General features: G+C 36.7%; 1 protein-coding gene across 2 annotated transcripts in view; it reads left to right on the forward strand.

Annotated features, from left to right (window-relative positions):
- ATP13A4 (ATPase 13A4) overlaps positions 1-19676 on the forward strand; it is a 157767-nt gene that overhangs the window by 83974 nt on the left and 54117 nt on the right. Inside the window, exons 4-8 of one of the 2 annotated variants that reach the window (XM_032481961.1) lie at positions 10170-10240; positions 10332-10412; positions 11255-11324; positions 12907-13041; positions 17287-17356. In XM_032481961.1, the coding sequence (XP_032337852.1) occupies positions 10170-10240; positions 10332-10412; positions 11255-11324; positions 12907-13041; positions 17287-17356 (427 nt within the window). Of the gene's footprint in view, positions 1-10169; positions 10241-10331; positions 10413-11254; positions 11325-12906; positions 13042-17286; positions 17357-19676 lie in introns of those variants that run through there. The other variant, XM_032481954.1, reaches the window with a different exon arrangement.

Here is a 19676-nt window from a genome sequence, read left to right on the forward strand (position 1 = left end):
CAAGTCACAGCTTGAGAGAAAAAGTTTCTTTAAATCTAGAAAAGCAAAATATAAAATAACTGTCAATATTTAAATAAAAAACATAAAAGTTATAATCATCCTCATCAGTTCACTCATTCCTATGGAACTGTTCTTTTTTTGCAGGGGGGAGGTGAGTAGGTTTATTTATTTATTTGGTTTTCAATGGAGATACTAGGGATCGAACCCAGGAACCTCATGCATGCTAAGCAGTGTTTCTACCACTGGAGCTATACTCTGCCTCTAGAATTGATTCTTGAGCTTGGTTTTTGCTAGCAGTTTTATGAAGCCATTGTTTCTTCTTTAGAGTGCTATAAATTCTTACCCAGTTCAATAGTAAGATCTGAAAGTTTGTCAGAAACCTGTCCTCTAGAGAAAGTGTCAGAGTCCTTTAATGTGAATGTCTCTAAAGATGAAACGTATTTATAAAGCATCAGAGTAAAACAATAACTATATGTACTTGATAAAAGAGTTAAATGGTATGGTTACAATGCAATTGACAAGGGAATTAGGTTTCTTCTGTGGCATACAACACTTTAATTTAATAACTAGGATTATGCCTGATAACATTATGCCAGGACATATTAGATTTCCAGAAATTTCAGTTTCTGAAACACTTACAGTATATACCTATCCAGACACAACATAAAGAAGACAGTATTACTTCTTATTTGATAACACTTCCCATGTAATTTAACAGATCAAACAAGCCTGATTGTTTAACATCTCCCTTTTTATAAGGACAAAGAACAAATCTGTGGGCTATCTCAGGGGTCTTCTGGAACATCTCATACCTCAAAGTTAGTTCTGAGTTAAAAAGACTTCATTTAGAATTTGATTTGGGGAAGTTTGTCAAAAATATCAAATGCCTTTTTTTTTTTAAACACTTGGACAAGTAGGCTCATAAATCACTGTGAAACAATGTTTAGTTGTTCATTTAACCAAAATGACAATTAAAGACTTCATAGGCAAATGTAAAAGGTTATATAGTTATAAATAACCTTAGCTACACATTGTAGAAACTTTGATTTCTAGACAGATAACATTAAAGGTAAAGAGAATCCTTGTTTACAATTTCTCATTAAGACCAGACCAATAATCTCAAAAAACCTTGTCCTTTTAACAGAGAAAAACCAAATTTTGCACCAGCTTACTTTTGATATTAAAATTTATTCATTTAATTAAATTCATCCCAATCTTAGCCAGTCTTGACTGCACATAAAATTCTTTCCAAAATTTTTTTTCCCTACAAACATTCTATGGCTTTCTATATGTGTTTAAGGAAACCTTCATTTTTAGTAAAAAATCAAGAAGTAAGCAATTATGAACTTTTGCATTAGCAATCTAGATTGGCAAATTTATAATTACTTTTTATAATTTTTAAAAACTTGTGCTTTCTTATAGAAAAGAACCAAACATATTTCTAATAGTCCCCAAATACCTTTAGTTTCTCTGTAAAAGGAGGCCTATCTTCAGTAATTAGTGTTTCAGTATCTTATTTGGGAATTATCTAGATATTTAATAAATTTCCATCATTTAACTTAATTTAGCAAGACCCTAAAGTTTCAAGTTCCAAAAAGGTTTGGGGTAACTATTTTGAGGTAGACACATCATACAACACAATTATTCTTAAAAGAGTTTACTTAAAAACTCTTATCCCATCTACATTTATTTAATTTACTTATGAAAATATCATACCAAGTTATTTTTCTTGCTGACAAATTTTGTAACAGAGATAACTTATTTGACTTTTAGTAAACTTAGGTACAATAAAAATATTATACATAATGCTGATGACTCTAAAGGCATGTCTGTATTAATTAAAACAAACTTTACCTTTACTACTGAATATTAATTTAATACAGAATATTTCCCAGATCACACAAACCTGAAATTCATTTGGGTTAGTTTTTACTATATTTCTGAGAATTAATTTGAGTATTTAATTTTCTTTAAGCCAATTAAATAGAACTCTTTTACAGATTAATTTGGCAATTCTGCCCAAAGTTAGAAACACACGATGTCTTTAAGGCGCATACAGAGACATAAAGATGTCCAGGCAGACACAGACAGAGTTCTCCTAGTTTTCATTTTAAAACTTTAGTCATGAATTGGGTACAACAAAAAAGTCACTAGTTTATAAATAACAATTGGAATAAATGATGTCTGCCTCCTTCCTCATAGGACCAAATTCTTATATTATGTGTGGGAAAGACTATAAGATTTGTATCTGCCTTTGACAGACAATTTCAAGGAGGCTGAGCAAGACAGTCCTTTTAGCAGTTTGAGTTAAAAAGCCTCTTTTCCTTTGTTTTTTGGTCTTAGGAATTAGAGATGGCCTAGATAAGAGTTTCCTGAGAAGACCAGGTAGAACATTTATGTCCTAAAGGTACAGCGAGAGAGATGCAAGCTCCTCCTAGAAGCACTTCTGTTCCCTTAGGATCAGAATTTGTTTTTTAATATTTTTTCAAAATGGCCATAATAACCATAGACATTTTCATCAGGCCCTTAGAATTATTGTTGCCTTCTGCAGGGTCTTAATCTCAGTGTTATAAGAAGAAAATTCAGGAAAAAAATGGTGAACAAAATCCCAAAAGCAGAAGTCAGCCACCCAAACAAAATGGGAAGCAAATCCCAGAGGCCACCTGAACAATACAGACAAAATGGGAAGCGAGCCTGGAGGACAGCAGCCAGCAACGGAGGACCCCCAGATATATGAGAACCTCCACCAAGGTGGGAGGTTTCAGTCCAGGAGGACTTCCCACCAAGTTCCGGGGCCCCAGAGGAGACGACAGACCACAGTGGGCTCTTGTCAGGATCCTGCTCAGATCCAAGGCAGTGTATCCATCTCCAAGTGAAAAATACTGATTTCCTAATATGTCCGGAACTGTGCAATGGGTTACTGTTTTCCTCTGAAGGCAAGCTCAGAAATACTGCATTTTGTGGAGTGACCATTACACTCCTTTTGAATTCCAAGAGATGAGGAGGTTATAGCAAAAAGTTGAAGGAAAATAAGCAAGGTCACTCATTTTATTCAGTATAAAAGTTAGCATTCCCAGGTTCAGAAAGTTCAAGTTCACAGGGAACTAAAAAAAAGCCCAAGTTTGCTTCTCTATTCTCTTTCGGTCCAGGTCAAACATAAGTCTTCTGTGTACATTCAATTCTTTGAAATCCACTCTTAAATTATTTGAAGTCCTCCTCTTTAAGAGTTCAAAGGCAGATCTGGTTAATTCTCTTGGTAAAGAGGAGGTAAAGTCTATTCAATGAGACTTGAGGTGTTAAAAAGTCAAGATTTATCAGGCAAACAATTTGGACTATTTGCATTACAAAGCAATTACTGTAAGTGGTGGTTCTTCTGGTGCATTTAAGGGCTTTTAAAGATCATTAACTGCTTGAGAGAGCTGGGAAACAGATAGAAATGGAAATAGCCTTTTCCAGGTAAATAGACTTCTCCAGAAAAGAGAAATAGACTCTTAGAAACTCTAAAGTTTCCTTAAAGGGAAAATAAGTTTCTATTTACAGAAAGATCCCAAGAGCAACACACTATGGAAGTGGGGTACAGCTCTGTCACCAGCAGTTGTCACACCCAGCTATGGGCCACACCCCGGACCAGGTCATTAAGTGCTACTGCATGTAATCCTTCAAACATTCAAACATCCATGACACGTCTTTTATCTCCCCACTTCCTGGATAAAAAAATCAGGTTCAGAGAATTGCAGTGATTTTTTTCAACATGGTGTGGAGCTGAGATTTGAACTCACAAAGGAGCCTGTGCTCTTTCTATCCTGGACAACACCAAGCTGAACACAGAGAAGTTGATGATGTCACCCGAGTGACCACTTCTTAGGGACACACTGTCCTTTCACTTCTTTGCCTCGCCCCCCAAAAAATGTGGGTGAGTTTTTTTAAAAACTATGGATGATTTTACAGTCTTTAACAGGGTAGTGAATAAGACAAAAGTCAAGAATACTGCCTTATTCTAGGAAAAATGTTTCACTGTGGCATCTTTATTTAACTTCAAGAATTCTACTTTGCATTATGCAGAATTATGAGTTAAAAGACCCTGGTGGTAAAAGGGAATGACAGGAAATGAGTTTAAAGGCAAATATATCCAAGCACCTTCTTCAATTTAGTGATGCTACCAACTGTAACAAGATGAATTTCATCTTTTAATACTCACCTAGACTAAGGCATGCAGTTGGTACATTGGATTAACACTGGCCCGTGAGAACTTGGGAGTGCCAATGTTCCACTTTGCCTTTCCTGTTTTAGAGACAGTCCAGAGGTCTGTTTGTGGTTGTAACAGAGCCAGAGTGACAGCTGGATTTTAGGAATCAGATTCTCTGTTGCCAGGAGATCAGAGATTCTGAGAAACTGGATGCTGTTTGTTACACAGAGCAGAATTCAAGGTGATTTTTATACATGAGCCACAAACCATGGGATGACTTGTTGAAACAGAGAGGAAGGAGCCGAGATTCAGGGTGGGAAGACCTGGTCTCAGGTCTCTGTTCTCTCTTACTCCCCGTAACAGACTGGCTTGGGTAATTAGTAGCCTTGTGGGTGGGCAGTTTGCTCATCTGCAAAATGGAGACGATAATACTGACTTTGGAGAATTGTGATCCTAAAAGAAGACAACTGACACAAAAGGTTTTTTATAAACTGCTAAGTAATCATTGGAAATTTAGTAGTTAGTATTATGTGCTTCGTTTAAGAGGACCAAGAGTAGGTTATCTCCATCATCGTCCTTACTTGGTGACGCGAGGTCTCTGGTGCTGATGCTCATTTTGTCATTTGTGTTCTTATTTACCTACAAATGATGTGCTTTTCTTTTTTTTTTTTTTTTTTTTACCATTTTTTTATTGATTTATAATCATTTTACAATGTTGTGTCAAATTCCAGTGTTCAGCACAATTTTTCAGTCATTCATGGACATATACACACTCATTGTCACATTTTTTTCTCTGTGAGTTATCATAACATTTTGTGTATATTTCCCTGTGCTATACAGTATAATCTTGTTTATCTATTCTACAATTTTGAAATCCCAGTCTATCCCTTCCCACCCTCTGCCCCCCTGGCAACCACAAGTCTGTATTCTCTGTTTATGAGTCTATTTCTGTCCTGTATTTACGCTTTGTTTTTGTTTTTTAGATTCCACATATGAGCGATCTCATATGGTATTTTTCTTCCTCTTTCTGGCTTACTTCACTTAAAATGACATTCTCCAGGAGCATCCATGTTGCTGCAAATGGCATTATGTTGTCGATTTTTATGGCTGAGTAGTATGATGTGCTTTTCATACCAAGTTTTTCACTGAAACTTTGTCCTTTGGCAATCTTAGTTCAGGCTGGATATAATAATGGCAATCCAATCAAGTTGTATTTTTAAACAAAATGTAGACTAGAGCAGAGGGTAAGATGGGACCCTGGAGGGGCTACAGGATGAGAATGTCAAATCACTGCCCTGATAGTTACCAACTGTGCCTTAGTTTCCTCCCCTGTACAATGGGGAGGAGAATGAACAGCAACTACCTCATAGGGTTTTTGAGCTTTAAATGAGATCATACACATGTAGCATTATGTGCCTAGAACATAGTAAGTGCTAAATAAATATTAACTATTTTTATTACTGTTATTATTAGAAACTCAAAGTTCTTCTCATAACATGAGCCACCGATGTGCTCAAAAGCAAAGCTATGTATTTCTGAGCTACGTCATGGTGTGCTCTGGGGTGATGGTCACATAGTCCACAGTATACAAAACACGTCCACCAGTTCAGTGGCTTGATCATTGGAAACGTAGCCATCTTTGGTCATTCTTAGTCTCTGAAGGTAACTCCATGCACATTTGATTTGATTCAATTTAGTAATTTGTTTTAAAATGAGGTAAGAGCCAATTTTACCGACTTTAAAAATTAACTCATTAACTTTCAACTTTCTACTAAGGTTTCTTCCCTCCCCTCCTCTCCTTCCCCCTTTTTCTCTCCTTTTCTTTCCTTTCTCTTCCCTTGCTTCCCTCCCTTCCTCTTCATTCCACTCTCCTCCCTACTTCCTTGGCTGTGCTTTACCTCCTCCTCTCCCTCCCTGAGCTTCTCTCTTCACTCTCCTTCTCTTCTTTTCTCAGAATCTGTGCTGAGCCTGGCAGGAGCACAAGACATGCACCAGACATGATTCCCTACCCACAGTCCAAGAGAAGTCATAAGGTGAAGGGGCAAAGGGGGATGCAGTGTGGTAGGATGTGGTAAGCATCTCAAGTACCCTGATGATATAGAGGAAAGATCACCCAGAGAAATTAGAGAGGTTCCCATGATGTGAACTTTGAGCCAGACCCTGATGGATAGTTAGGATCTGGCCCCATGAAGACATAAAGAGAAGAGAGAAGGATGTGCATTCCAGGCTAAGGAGGCAGCAAGAGCAAAGGTATAGAGGTGGGCTTCTCTGCAGGAGAATCAACACCTGCTGTACCTTCCCTCTGCTTTCTGCAGAGTCAGCTCAGACACTCTTCATGGCAGAAGTGGGTGTGGTGGAGACAGTCTTCACCTCTGACCTCTATTCCCCAGGCACCACATTGTTTCCCAGGCTTGACTTCCTTGGCCATTTTTCCTAGCTCCTGAAGTTTACCAGGCCTCTCTTGTGCTCCCAATTACCTTCTGCCTTGGATTATTCACTTAGTTCTCCTAGCTTATCTTGAAGGTAAGGACCGTGTTTTACTGTCCCTCATATCTCATCCATGTGGAGAATTGCGACCGCTCAGTGAGAATCTGATGAATGAATGGGGAAAAGACTGAACTCATGAACTGAACATGCCCATGTGTAATTGTCAAGAAGTTAACACAGGTATCATTTAGGAAGCTACCTTCATGCATGACCCTAATTGAAGCCACGTCCCTTTTCCATTCACTGATGACTCCATCACTGAATAGAACTATAGGGAGCAGCAGAGTAACAGGGACCGGAATGGTCCCTTACAAACTGATGTGATATTAACAATGGTTATTATCTGAATGGGTAAATGCTACACATAAAATCCACTCGGATGTCTTAGAATCTTTTGGAGTTAGTATAGTGACAGGACCCCCACCCAGACTGCTTCCACCCCCATGAAAGAGTGTTAAAGGGTTGTTCTGGAAGAGGTGGAATTGAAGTCAAGTCTCAAAACATGGGGATGGTTCAGCTGACCTGGTTTCTTAACCTTTGAGACCTACAGAAACACTTTGGAATGCTTGCTTGGTTTTTGGGTTTTTTATTTTTTTAATTTTTTTCAGTATGAAATTTGCATCTGGCCATAGTCCCATGGTTGGAAGGTAATAGGAAAAACTAGCTCTTGCCGAAGACTCTGCCTCATGACTCAGGCCAGTGCCTCATACTTACATCCCAGTTCCTCAGTAAGAGATGACAAGGCTTTTTCTCTCAAGGCTCTGGGTCTACCAGCTTTCAAAGGCATATCATTCTATCTAGAATGTTTATTAACTCCATAAACTTACAGAATTATGTTAAAATGATGCTTTTCAGGTTGAATTTTAGCCTGATGACTTCTCTGAATTTCCCGGGGGTTTTGGTGTTTATTTTCTCAGGATGAATTCCAGACTTACTCTTGGAAAAAGGTAGTGTGGATCTACCTGTCTGCGTTAAACAGCACATTTCCTCTCACTCCCAACCACCCCCTCATCTCCGATGAGGAGTATATCATCAACAGAGCCATAAGGAAGCCAGACCTAAAGGTAAGCCCATTCATGGCTACTGCAGGGGCTAGAGAAATTGAACCTTTTTTCTCTCCAAATTTAAGATTAAATTCAGATCCTCCACTGTGCCAATCTTTCATTGACAATGTAGAACATTATAAAGAACACAGATTTTGGAGCCAGACAAAGCTCAATTCAAATCTCAGCTTCATCCTTCTAAAATGTGCAACCTTGGATCAACCGCTCAACTCGGCCGAGCCTCAGTTTTCTCATGTATAAAAAGATGTTAATACCTACCTCTAATATTAATTGATGAAATTCAATAAAAACTAAGAGATACAAAGATCAATGTGGTGGGAGGTACCTAGTAGATGCTCAGTGCATACTAGCTCTTAGTAGCATCATACATTGTGTTGTAATCTATGTAACAGGGTTTATCACCCAGGAGTATCTAGGGAGTTTGCTATGTCTGCCAAATGACCTTATTTTGTATTCTGTCATTCAGATGTATTTGGGTTACTCCCTTCTCATCATATTAAATGAATACAACTTGGGTTATGACTAGCTAACATTCATATTTAAAACATTTTATAACACAGACTGCTTTCTCTTAAATTTATATATGTGTAGACAGTTGTTTAAGCTGGTTTTATGAGCTCAAGGTCAGTTTTTTTTAAATAACCGAAGTCAATTTCTCAGCAGCTTCTCTACTGTCAATTGTTATTACCTAGTTGTCTTAACTTGCAAAGGAAACAAACAAAACGTGGTCAAGAGCCTCCAACTAACAGATTGCTTAATCTGTTAGGTGGCCGTTCACCTGGAGAAGCAGGCATCCCAAATCAGCCTTATGGGCCTGGCCTCAGAGTATTGCTGACCTCCAGCATCTTTAACTGCATAAACAAACAGGTGGACAAACAAAAGAAGAATATTAAAACAAACGAAATATGAGGAAGGGGCAGAGGTTGTGAAATGGAAAGTCCTGGCCCACAGGCTTGAAAGCTTCGTTTACCAGCATATAGCACAGGGAGCTTGGTTGGTTACTGCCTCCCCGAGCCTTGAGTTTCTTATTGATAAAATAAGAGTAGTAACACTTTCTCTGCCTGCTTCTCAGGACTGTTGTGAACCTAAAATGAGAAGATCGACACTCAGGTGATTGGTGAGCGGTCATGAGATGTATTCATATAAAGGACTGAAACTTTTATTAAAATTGGAAGATGTGTCACAGGCTCAGCTGTGGCAACAATGATGACAATAACAGTAATAACACAAAACCAAAATGGTAACCGTTCAGGGCCACGTAGGGGGAGTTTGGAGACTGTAGCAAACGTAGACTAAGAGGAGACTCCAAGGGCCATTTTGTAGGATCACATACAAAACCGAAACCCAGTGCTTAACTTGTTAAACAGGATTCTCTTACAACTTGTTCCAACAAGCAGTGGAGAGTGGGAAGCCTGGGGATGGAAACAATTCCTGGTTCTGAGCAGAAAGATGGAAATCGTCCCACAGCTGATCCCTGATTTCTTAATTGCTGTTTCCTGGTCTGAAGTTCCAGAAAATGGACAAATAAACTCCACCCCTTGCAAATATGATGCTTAACAGCCTCTTACCAGCTTCCAGAGCCTAGGAAGGGAGCAGAGATAGTCCAGGCAGAGATGTTTCCTGCTAGGGGAATCGCAAAGGTATTTAAGAGGTCTATGATGGAGTCACTCTTCTCACTCTGTGACGATTAGCCTCAGGAATTGTCAGGAGATAATGAGATTTTCCATTTTGTGGTCTGAGGTGAAACTTATAAGTCACCTCTTTATTCTTTACCATCACTGCCTCCATCTGCCATTTTGTGTCTATTATGTCATAAATTTGCCAATCACAGCTCATGGTTCCATGGCCTATTGTTAGGTTCTCTAATTGAGCAGCGGTCTCACAATCACCTACCGTCTTTGGCCTTCACATTGTTTCTAACTTAGAGTTTTGAACTTAGAGAATTAATGAACTAGGCAACTCTCACTCAGTACAACTTAAATAGTGGAAGTTATGGGAATCTCAGACCTTCCTCTGAGACCAGTTTAACTATTAGATCCTTGAGACACTAGACTTTGGGGCCAGATGGACTTGAATTCAATTTCCAGCCCTTTTTCTTAATAGGTGTCCTTTTGGGCAAGTTACTTAATCAAAATGAACTTAAGGGGAAAGGAAAGATGAAGATAATATCTTTCCTACCATGGAGTAATGAAAAAGTCAACCCCACAAATATTCAATAAACAGTAGCTGTGATTACAGTCCAGCTCTATTTGCAAAATTGCAGAGAATGTTGGAAAGGGGAGGAAGGTATAAGGCAAGAAACTCGAGGCTCCAGGATGAGCCAAGACAACAAACACACCCCAGGCTTCTTCCACAAGTGCTTCTTTGGCCATGAACTCCTGTGTAGCCACTGATCCTCAGACTAGAGACTTTTTGGTACTTTTCTTTTGTAGGTGAGATGTATAAAAGTGCAGAAAATAAGATATGTTTGGAACAACTTAGAAGGACAGTTCCAGAAAATTGGGTAAGTTGTTTGAGCAATCGCATTCAAAAAGAAAAACGTTATCTCAAAAATATTATTGCTAATTATGTCTTTTTCATTGTTATTATTTTAGCTCTTTGGAAGACTGGCTCAGTTCTGCCAAGATACATCTAAAATTTGGATCAGGTTTAACAACCGAAGAACAAGAGATTAGGTACCTTGTTTCTTGTTATCTGCACCAGATCCAAAGGGCCAATACCAGTTAGCCAGGTAGACAGACCAGTAAACAGTTATCTTAACTGGTCAATACCAGAATACATTGGAATGCTCTGTTTAGTATTATCCAATTATTTCACTTCATCAAAGCAACCTTGGTGGGTAGTTAGAATAGACATGCTCATCTCAACGTAACAGATGAGAAGTCTGAGACTCAGAGAGGTTTAATGGCCTAAACAAGGTCTCACAGATGAAGTGACAGAGGAAGGATTGCGTCTCACACTCTGACTCTAGGTTTGGTTCCCTCTGAGTTTTCAATTAAAGGACCGTAGAACTCCATGTGGAGCTATTTTTGAGAGCCCAACACCTTTTCGTTCACAGTAAAACCAATTCTGCAGCTTCCCAGAACTGAATAGGAGTAGGGAAGTAGGTACAGTATCCCTTGTCAGTGAAACTGTTCTTTCGTAATGAATCTTCCATTCCACATCCATGGAGCCAGAGTTGGGGAGAGACAGAGTGGAGAGAGTGCCAATCCTGAAACCACTTGAATGGAACCATGGCTAAAATTAAACACTCAAACTACCATCAGGGAAATAGTTAGACCTCAGAAAGAGTCTAATTCAACAAATGCAGTACGATCATGCTTATTGTTTTTATACCTGGAAACTAACCCTCTTCCAAGTTATTTTGAGAGAGGAAGGGATGGAATATAACAAAGGAGGCTTATGTTGGCCCCACAAGTGAGGAAGTGAACATGGAATAGATCTTTTTTTGAATGGGTGAGAAATATATTTCATTTTTATTATTAGTAACGAAGTGATGTGTGATCTCTTTCCACAGGAGGTTAATATGTGGACCAAACACCATCGATGTTGAAATCACACCAATTTGGAAACTGCTCATCAAAGAGGTAATCAGTATTTTGGTGCTGGTTAGAAGATAAAGAAGTTTGGTTCTAGTCAAGCGACCAAGAATGATACTTGTTAATAGTAACTGTAATTTAGGATATTTAAAAAGAATGTAAAGTGTATTCATATCTCTACTCTTTTTTGGAGTCCATTTTGCACACACATTGCCTGTTAACAGTGTAAGATTTGATGCTTATGTGTCTGCCCATCCTTTAAAGACTGGATGAGCACAAAGTTTCTTTTCTTTATTTCCTTTTTTAATCCTATACTTTTAATCCCCTGTCTCAACTTTGTGAAACTAAAGTAATAAAACTTAAACACCTCAATCCCTTTCTGATGGGCAACAGATACAATTTCCTTAGCATCCAGAATTGTAGGAAGAAAACACCTGTTCAGCCTTAGTTCTATTGATCTCAATGTGTGGGGATGGAAAGAAAGATTTGGCCCTTATTTACCAAGCTGAATTTTTTTTCTCTTTGACTCTAACACTGGGCTTATTTTTCATTTTATGGCGGTTGTTATGACACTATAACCAGACAGCTGTACTCTGGGTCCTCTCCTACACTTTAATTCCACTCCTCCTTGCCTTCAAAAATGCTTACTAAACTCAAGTTACTTTCTTAAAATTTTTTAGCAAGCTTAAAGGCATGAAAGAAAGCAGAATAAACTGATAAGGAAAGTCTCTGTGTGCTTGTTCCCTAACCAGCGGCAAGGATTACTGTTCCTGGTTTAGACAGATGGAAATCAACTAGAGGGAATTTGAGTAAGGGCACAAAATGTTTTTAACCAAAGCAAGATTACAACTGTTGGAGTTAATCTCTGCTTTCTCCATAGTGTTCCAGGTGCTCATACAGATTACCACCTTCAGCTTGGCTCTCTACTGATGAGAAAATTTAGTCTTCAATGCATACATTAACCTAAAATGCCTTAATGGCTTCAGATGTGGTGTCATGGAGAAGAACAATAGACTAGAAAGCGTTTTAACTTTGTAAACTTGACCTATGACTTCTCCCATCTAAAGGCCAGTAAATGTAAATTGGACATGATAATAACTACTCCTTACCCAACTGTGGTGATGGTCAACATGAGGATACACAAGATAGTACTTTGTAAATTATAAGGTGCAGCGATGATTAAAAGTAATTGCCTGGGTTCAAGTCCTGGTCTGTGACAATTGCCGCTGTGTGATCTTGGGCAAGATTCTCAAGATCTAAGGCTCAGTTTCCTCATCTTTACAATGAAGATAAGTAATAACTTCTAGTTAATAAGATAATTATGGGAATCAAAGGAGTAAATTCAGGTAAAGTTGCTTAGTGCAGTGTCTGACACATGGCAATTGCATAAATATAATAAGAATAAGAATATTGTGTGGGGGCAGGTGGGTATAGCTCAGTGGTGGAGTGTGTACCTAGCATGCATGAGGTCCTAGGTTCAATCCCCAGTCCCTCCATTAAAAAAAAAAAAGAATTTTGTGTGGGATGATTTGTGTCATGGAGATGATTACGACAACAAGCAACTCAATGAATAGCTAAGTGTGAAGCCTAAATATCTCCCTTGTCTTCCTGTTTTTATGTCTGCCAACAGGTTTTAAATCCATTTTACATATTTCAACTCTTCAGTGTCTGTTTGTGGTTTAGTGAAGACTATAAGGAGTATGCTTTTGCCATCATAATCATGTCCATCATTTCCATAGCTTTGACAGTGTATGATCTCAGAGAGGTGAGTTTTTCCACCAATCCTGTGGTCTCAGAAAGGAAGAGTTATGACTTGGCTGAAATTTTGTTAGAGAGGAGTATAATCAGGAAATAGTGATTGCCCACTCCCTAACAAATGAGACTGAGTTTGTAAATGTCTAGCGTAATAGCCAATGCTCAAGTGTTAGTTCTTTCCCTTCCCTCACATCCCAATCCCTAACCTTTCAAGTTATTTTTTCCCCTCTCTTTAGATTATTCAGGCTGATTATCAAGAAGAATATGCAAATATTTATGAAATGTGAATAAATGAAAAAATTATATATAGAGAATCCTGATGGATCTTGAAGATGATAGAAGGGTGGAGGTGGATGAATCTTTAATAAATAAGGAGTGTTTATTATCTTTGCCCTTTTGGTTTGGTTGGTATTCATTTGTCAAAATCCTAATCCAACTCTTGGCTTTCTTTATGCCTACATCAGGGGATCTAGGTGCTGTAGAGGGAAAATCACACAAAACAGGTTGGTTGAGTACACTGTAAATCCATGAATACCAACCTCACCTGGGCAAACTTTCTATACATCTCTGGTCAACATACTCTCTCTTTCTCTGAAATTAAGATTTCAAACCAAATCTTCCTTCAGTTTTCTGAGATGCCTAACTACCCATATGCCACTTTTGGTCTAATTCAACTGATAATCTCACTTTTTCACTAAGATAGAAGCCATAAGACAGGAATTTGCTCAACTGCTCACTCTCCAACTGCCAGGGACTCTTGTCTCCACCTCCCTCCTGCCTGGATCTCTCATTACGGAGGAGGAAATGCCCTCTGCTTGTGCTTTCCATAGCCTCCTCTCCCACCTTCTCAGCATGCTAATGTGGTCAGTGAATGACCCCTTCTCCACCCTTCTCCCAAGAGCCTTCCCATTAGCAATGAAACATGCTCAAGCTTCTCCCCACTTAAAAAAAAAAAAAAACCCACGAACAAATGAAAAAAAAATCCCTTCTCTCTTTTTTTTAACGTTATATTATTGAGTTATAGTCATTTTACAATGTTGTGTCAAATTCCAGTGTAGAGCACAATTTTTCAGTTATACATGAACATACACATTTTTTTTTTTTTGCTGTAAGCTACCACAAGATCTTGTATATATTTCCCTGTGCTATACAGTATAATCTTGTTTATCTATTCTGCATATGCCTGTCAGTATCTACAAATTTTGAAATCCCAGTCTGTCCCTGCCCACCCCCTGCCCCCTTGGCAACCACAAGTTTGTATTCTATGTCTATGAGTCTGTTTCTGTTTTGTATTTATGTTTATTTTATTTTTTTGGATTCCACATATGAGCGGTCTCATATGGTATTCTTCTTTCTCTTTCTGGCTTACTTCACTTAGAATGACATTCTGCAGGGACATCCATGTTGCTGCAAATGGCATTATGTTGTTGTTTTTATGGATGAATAGTATTCCATTGTATAAACATACCACATCTTCTTTATCCAGTCATCTGCTGATGGACATTTAGGCTATTTCCATGTCTTGGCTATTGTAAATAGTGCTGCTATGAACATTGGGGTGCAGGTGTCTTTTTGAAGTAGGGTTCCTTCTGGATATATGCCCAGGAGCGGGAAAAAAATCCCTTCTCTTGACCATGCTTCTAACTTCAGGTACTGAAGGTACTTCTAACAGGTACTACTCTACCTGTTTTCTCCCTTTTACAGCAAAATTTCTTGAGCTAGCTCTTTACGCACTCTCTCTTCATTTACTCATCTCTCCATTTCTCATCTGTACTAAGATGGCTTCCTCTCCCATGACTCCGTTCAAACAACTCTTGCTAAGGTGACCACTATAATCCTAAGGCCCATAGATGGTTTCAAAATTTTTTTTAAAAAATTCTCTTTTTAACTAGCTAGTTTTCTTCCTTAATAGAAGGTGTACTATATGGACATAGTTTTTTTTAAAAAGTTCAAACAGAACAAAACAGTGTAACTGAAAAGTAAATATTCTTCTCACCCTAGTTCTCTCAGTGTCCAGGTCCCCTCTTAAGAGATATCCACTGGACCAGATGTTTTATATACTTTCAGCACTATTAAACACACATGCATTAAATTGTTTTACACAAATGGAAGTACGCTATATACACTATTACGCATTTGCATTTTTCACCGAATACATCTTAAATCTCTTTCCATATCTGCACAAATATATTTTCTCTAGATGTACCATAATCTTTAAACCAGTCTTATACTGATGGATATTTAAGTTGTTTCTAGTCTTTTCTATTAAAACAATGCTGCAGTGAGGAGTTTTGCATATGTATCTTTTCACACATCACAAGTATATATAATTTACATTACATGTAAATGCGTACATAACAAATACATATACACATATATATATCTGTATTGATAAAAAGATATAAATTATCTCTACTTGAAATTACTTAATCATAAGTTAGATGTATTATTTTAGTAGGCATTGTCAAAATGCCTCTTAAACAAGTAATACCAATATACACTTCTCCCAAGAGTAGATGAGTGTTTGCTTTCCTTATTTTTGCCAATATAAGTGAAAATAGAATTTCATAACCTTGACAGCATGTTTCCCACTATAAGTTGAGCTCTTGCTCGTGTGTTAAGCTATCTGTATTTCTTTTACTGTGAACTGTATTCGTGTCCTTCATTAATTTTTATTAGGCTATTGGCCTTTTGCTTACTGATTTTATGATTCCCTTCCTACAAAGGATACTTTTTTTCACAGTGTAGATTTCACTAAACATCCCCGTTGCAGTTGCGACCATTAACTGCTATGGAAGCACTCTTTCCCTTTGACTTCAGTAACAACACCTCTCCAGTTCTCTAATTCCTCTTTTTATAGCTCATCCTCCTCTACCTGGCCTTTTTTTTTTTTTTTAAGCTAGTGTCTCAAAATCAAAACAATATGAAAATGTATATCACGTAAAGTCTCCCTCTTCCCTGGCCCCTCCATTTCTGTAAACATTTTTATTAGTTTCTAGAGCATTCTTCAAAAAAAATTTTTAGGCAAATCAAGCAAATACAAATACATATATTTAGTTTTTCTTTCTTATGTAAGAGGTAGCACAGTTACATTACTTTCTGCATAGCTTTGTTATTATTATTATAATTAATATCTTGATTGGTCTTTTCATATGAGTACCTTGAATCTTCATTATTCTTGTACTGTATATGCTAGTGAATTCTAAAGGCACATGCTAATGACTTTCAGATTTATATATCTCAAGTCCAAATACCTCTTTTGAGTTTGAGACTCATAGATCCAACAATCTAAATTTGATTCAGGTCACTTCTTCAGTGAAGATTTCTATTGGTTCCGTTAGCTATATATGCTCCAAAATCACCTTATTTTTTCTTTTTATTGCAATTGTAATGATGCATTCATGAATGTGATTATTTGATTAAATGTATTTCTCCCAGTAAGTTGTAAATTCCTTGATGGTAAGAACCATATCGGTTTGGTTGACCATTCTACCCCTTTATGGGTCCCTGGCCCATAAAGTTTGTTCAATAAATGTTGAGTGAATGCCTAAATGAATAAAAGAGTTAAGTTATAGCAAAACACCCTTTCACCTTGTATTATTCTACTAATCATTCTTAGAACATATTAATCAGATTTGTAAATGATTTGAAGCTAGGAAATTTGGGGAGTGTCTTATGGGAAAATCATAATAAATAAATGAAAACACTAAATGATTGAGACTTTTAATCCCCAGCACCATATGAAAGGTCTTTCACACAATAGTTTCTTAATAATGTGAAATAAAGTATAATTTTATTATTATTTTTGTTTCTTCTTATTAATTCACTCTTAATGTCCCATGTATTTCATATATTAAAACAACAAATACTACACAGAAATAACAGGAACCACTGAACCCTTCATTAAGTTATAGGTTAGGAACTCTGATGTGGGGTAACCTGAAGCTGAAATAATGTTTAGCTCTTGAAGCTATTTAGGTATAAATATATATCTTGAATGATCAAAGTTCTTTTGAGTGGGCAGAGCATGCTGGGAAGTTCCTTTCTACTAAAGAACACATACCTCTTATCACTGGGTGAAGAGCATCATGCACTAGATGCTTTTTCAGTTGAGTAGCAGGCTACTCAATCTTATCTTTAGACAGTACATTCAGTTGGCTCCATCTTTAAAGAAGGCTAGCACTTCACTGAATAGTATCTGGGACCTATCCTCAAATAGAAAAGCCTTTTTCTATTCTCTGTTCTTCTTTTCCAGCAATCCGTAAAGCTCCACCGTTTAGTTGAATCACATAATAGCATTACAGTCTCTGTATTTGGGAGAAAAGGTAAGTCACATTATTTTAGATGTACATAAGAAGTCAGAAAAGGACTTGATTTGTATTTCTGGTTGTTCTACTACTCTCATCCTCATACGCATTTTTTTTCTGCGTATTTACTTAAAGGGATGAGAAACTTGAGTTTTTTTCATGACCTAGATTTATTATTTCTTTAGGAGTTTAAAATATATGTCATCTTCATATATTACATGGAATATTTCTGTAAAGAGAGATACTCTTCTTGAACTATTTCATTACCCTGAGATCCAGTTTGTTTAAGAAAGGCAGGATAAATATATGACTATTTCTCTTTATTTATCAGCTTTCAAAATACTAGGTTGATCTTCTAACATTTTCCAAAGGCTTTAAAAAAATTTTAAGTGTCATTATGGATGAATAATGTCAACATGGTTAATATATTATCATCCATTGAAGTTTTTATTCTTATTATCATTGAAATTGCCCATCTTTGGTCATTTAGAGTCTTTTCAGGTTGACTCCTGAATTCATTTGACATGATCCCAGTAGTCTGAAACTTTTATTGCTTTCTGATATGATAAGATTTAAATTTATCTTGGATAATTCCTGCTCCAAACCTGGACACATCCATTTTCCCAAAGACCTCTTAGGTATGGTATTTAGAAACCTCAATCAGAGTGTTAGGAGTGCTCATTTCTATGGAGTTAGTCATTGTTTCCAGGCCTTTTCAGAAAACATACCTTGGAAATAATATTTTAAAGATAACATAAATTAAGAGTTTATACTGATATTTCCAGTTTAAGTTTGGAACTATAGGTATTTTTTTTTTCACTTAACTTTGTTGACTATACTTCTGTTTCTCCTTTCTCTACACCCAAAGACCTGATTTTCAATGACAGCAACAAATTACTCATCTGCTTTATCCCATTATACACAATAATCTCTGAGTAACAAACCAACACACCTGCAACAATATGATTCCTAAAAACAGCTTAAGACTTTTTTAGAGTTCCTTTTTTCTCCTTTTTGTGAAACAACATTAGGAAGATACAAATTACACTTTAAAAATGTATGTTTTAGAGTGACTCAAAAAAACTTTTCTCTGTATGGTTATTCCAATGACTTGATAGGTTCACCTCGTTCATTTTGCTTTAGATTTTTAGTGCCAGCTTTTCAAATTTATTTTTATATTAGCTTGAAAAGATATTATATAAAATGTCTACATGATTTGAAAGTTAAATCCATAAAAGACATTCAGAATCTACTTCCTATTTCTCCTCTCTGTACCTATGTACTCATACTGTCAATAGTAATCATTTTTGTCTTTTAATTTTTTTTGCATTCAAAAATACAATGATCTGTAACATTCATAGTGATAATATAGAGAATAAGATATATATTTATACAGCTGCTTTTTAAATACCAGGGGTATGTTACATACATTTAACTTATATTTCCTGGAGTGTATTCTTTACATACTTAATGATGTCTCCCAGGGGCCCTTTCAGAGCAGTATATATAGTCTTCATTGATTATTTCAGCTGCATAATACTCTCTTGTGTGGAGGAACCATAATTTTTTTCAATCAACTCTCTATTGAAAGATTTTTTTCCAGCCTTTTACTGTTATAAATAATGCTGTAATAAAAAACCTTGTGCATATGTCTTTTCATATTTTTGCCCAATCTATCTTTGGTATAGATTTTGAGAAGTAAAATTGCCGAGTTAAATAATAAATGTATATGCAATTTTGATAGATGTTGCCAAATTTTTTTCCATAGACATTGTACCAGTTTTCATTTGGACCAGAAAAGTGTGAAAGTGGATGTTTCCTCACAGTATTGCCAACAGAATATGCTGACAAACTTACAGATTTTTCTAATTAGATAGATGAGTGATGCTATCTCATGTATATTTCACTCTTTTTTTTCCTTCTTCTTTTTTTAAGGAAATAATTCACAACTTACAGAAAAGTCACAAGAATAAATCAAATAACTTTTTCCTTGAACCATTTGAGAATAAGTTTTTGACATGAGGCTCAATGACCCCCACATGCTTTAGTGTATATTTCTTAAAGACAAGGGCGTTCTTCTAAATAAACAACAGTGAAAACATTAATATCAGGAAGTTAATATTGGTATTAGTACCAACAAATGCTCAGACCTATTCCAATTTTTCTGATTGTCTCAGTGATGGTCTTAATAAGAAAGGATCCAAGATTATACAATACTGTTGTTTGCCATGTCTCCTTAATCTTCTTTAATCTTTCCTCGACTTTCATGACCTTGACTCTTTCAACTCTTAATTATTTTGTAGAATGTCCTCTCAGTTTGGATTTGTCTGATATTCCC

Source organism: Camelus ferus, chromosome 1 (genome assembly GCF_009834535.1).
Source record: "Camelus ferus isolate YT-003-E chromosome 1, BCGSAC_Cfer_1.0, whole genome shotgun sequence".
Lineage (NCBI taxonomy): Eukaryota > Metazoa > Chordata > Mammalia > Artiodactyla > Camelidae > Camelus > Camelus ferus.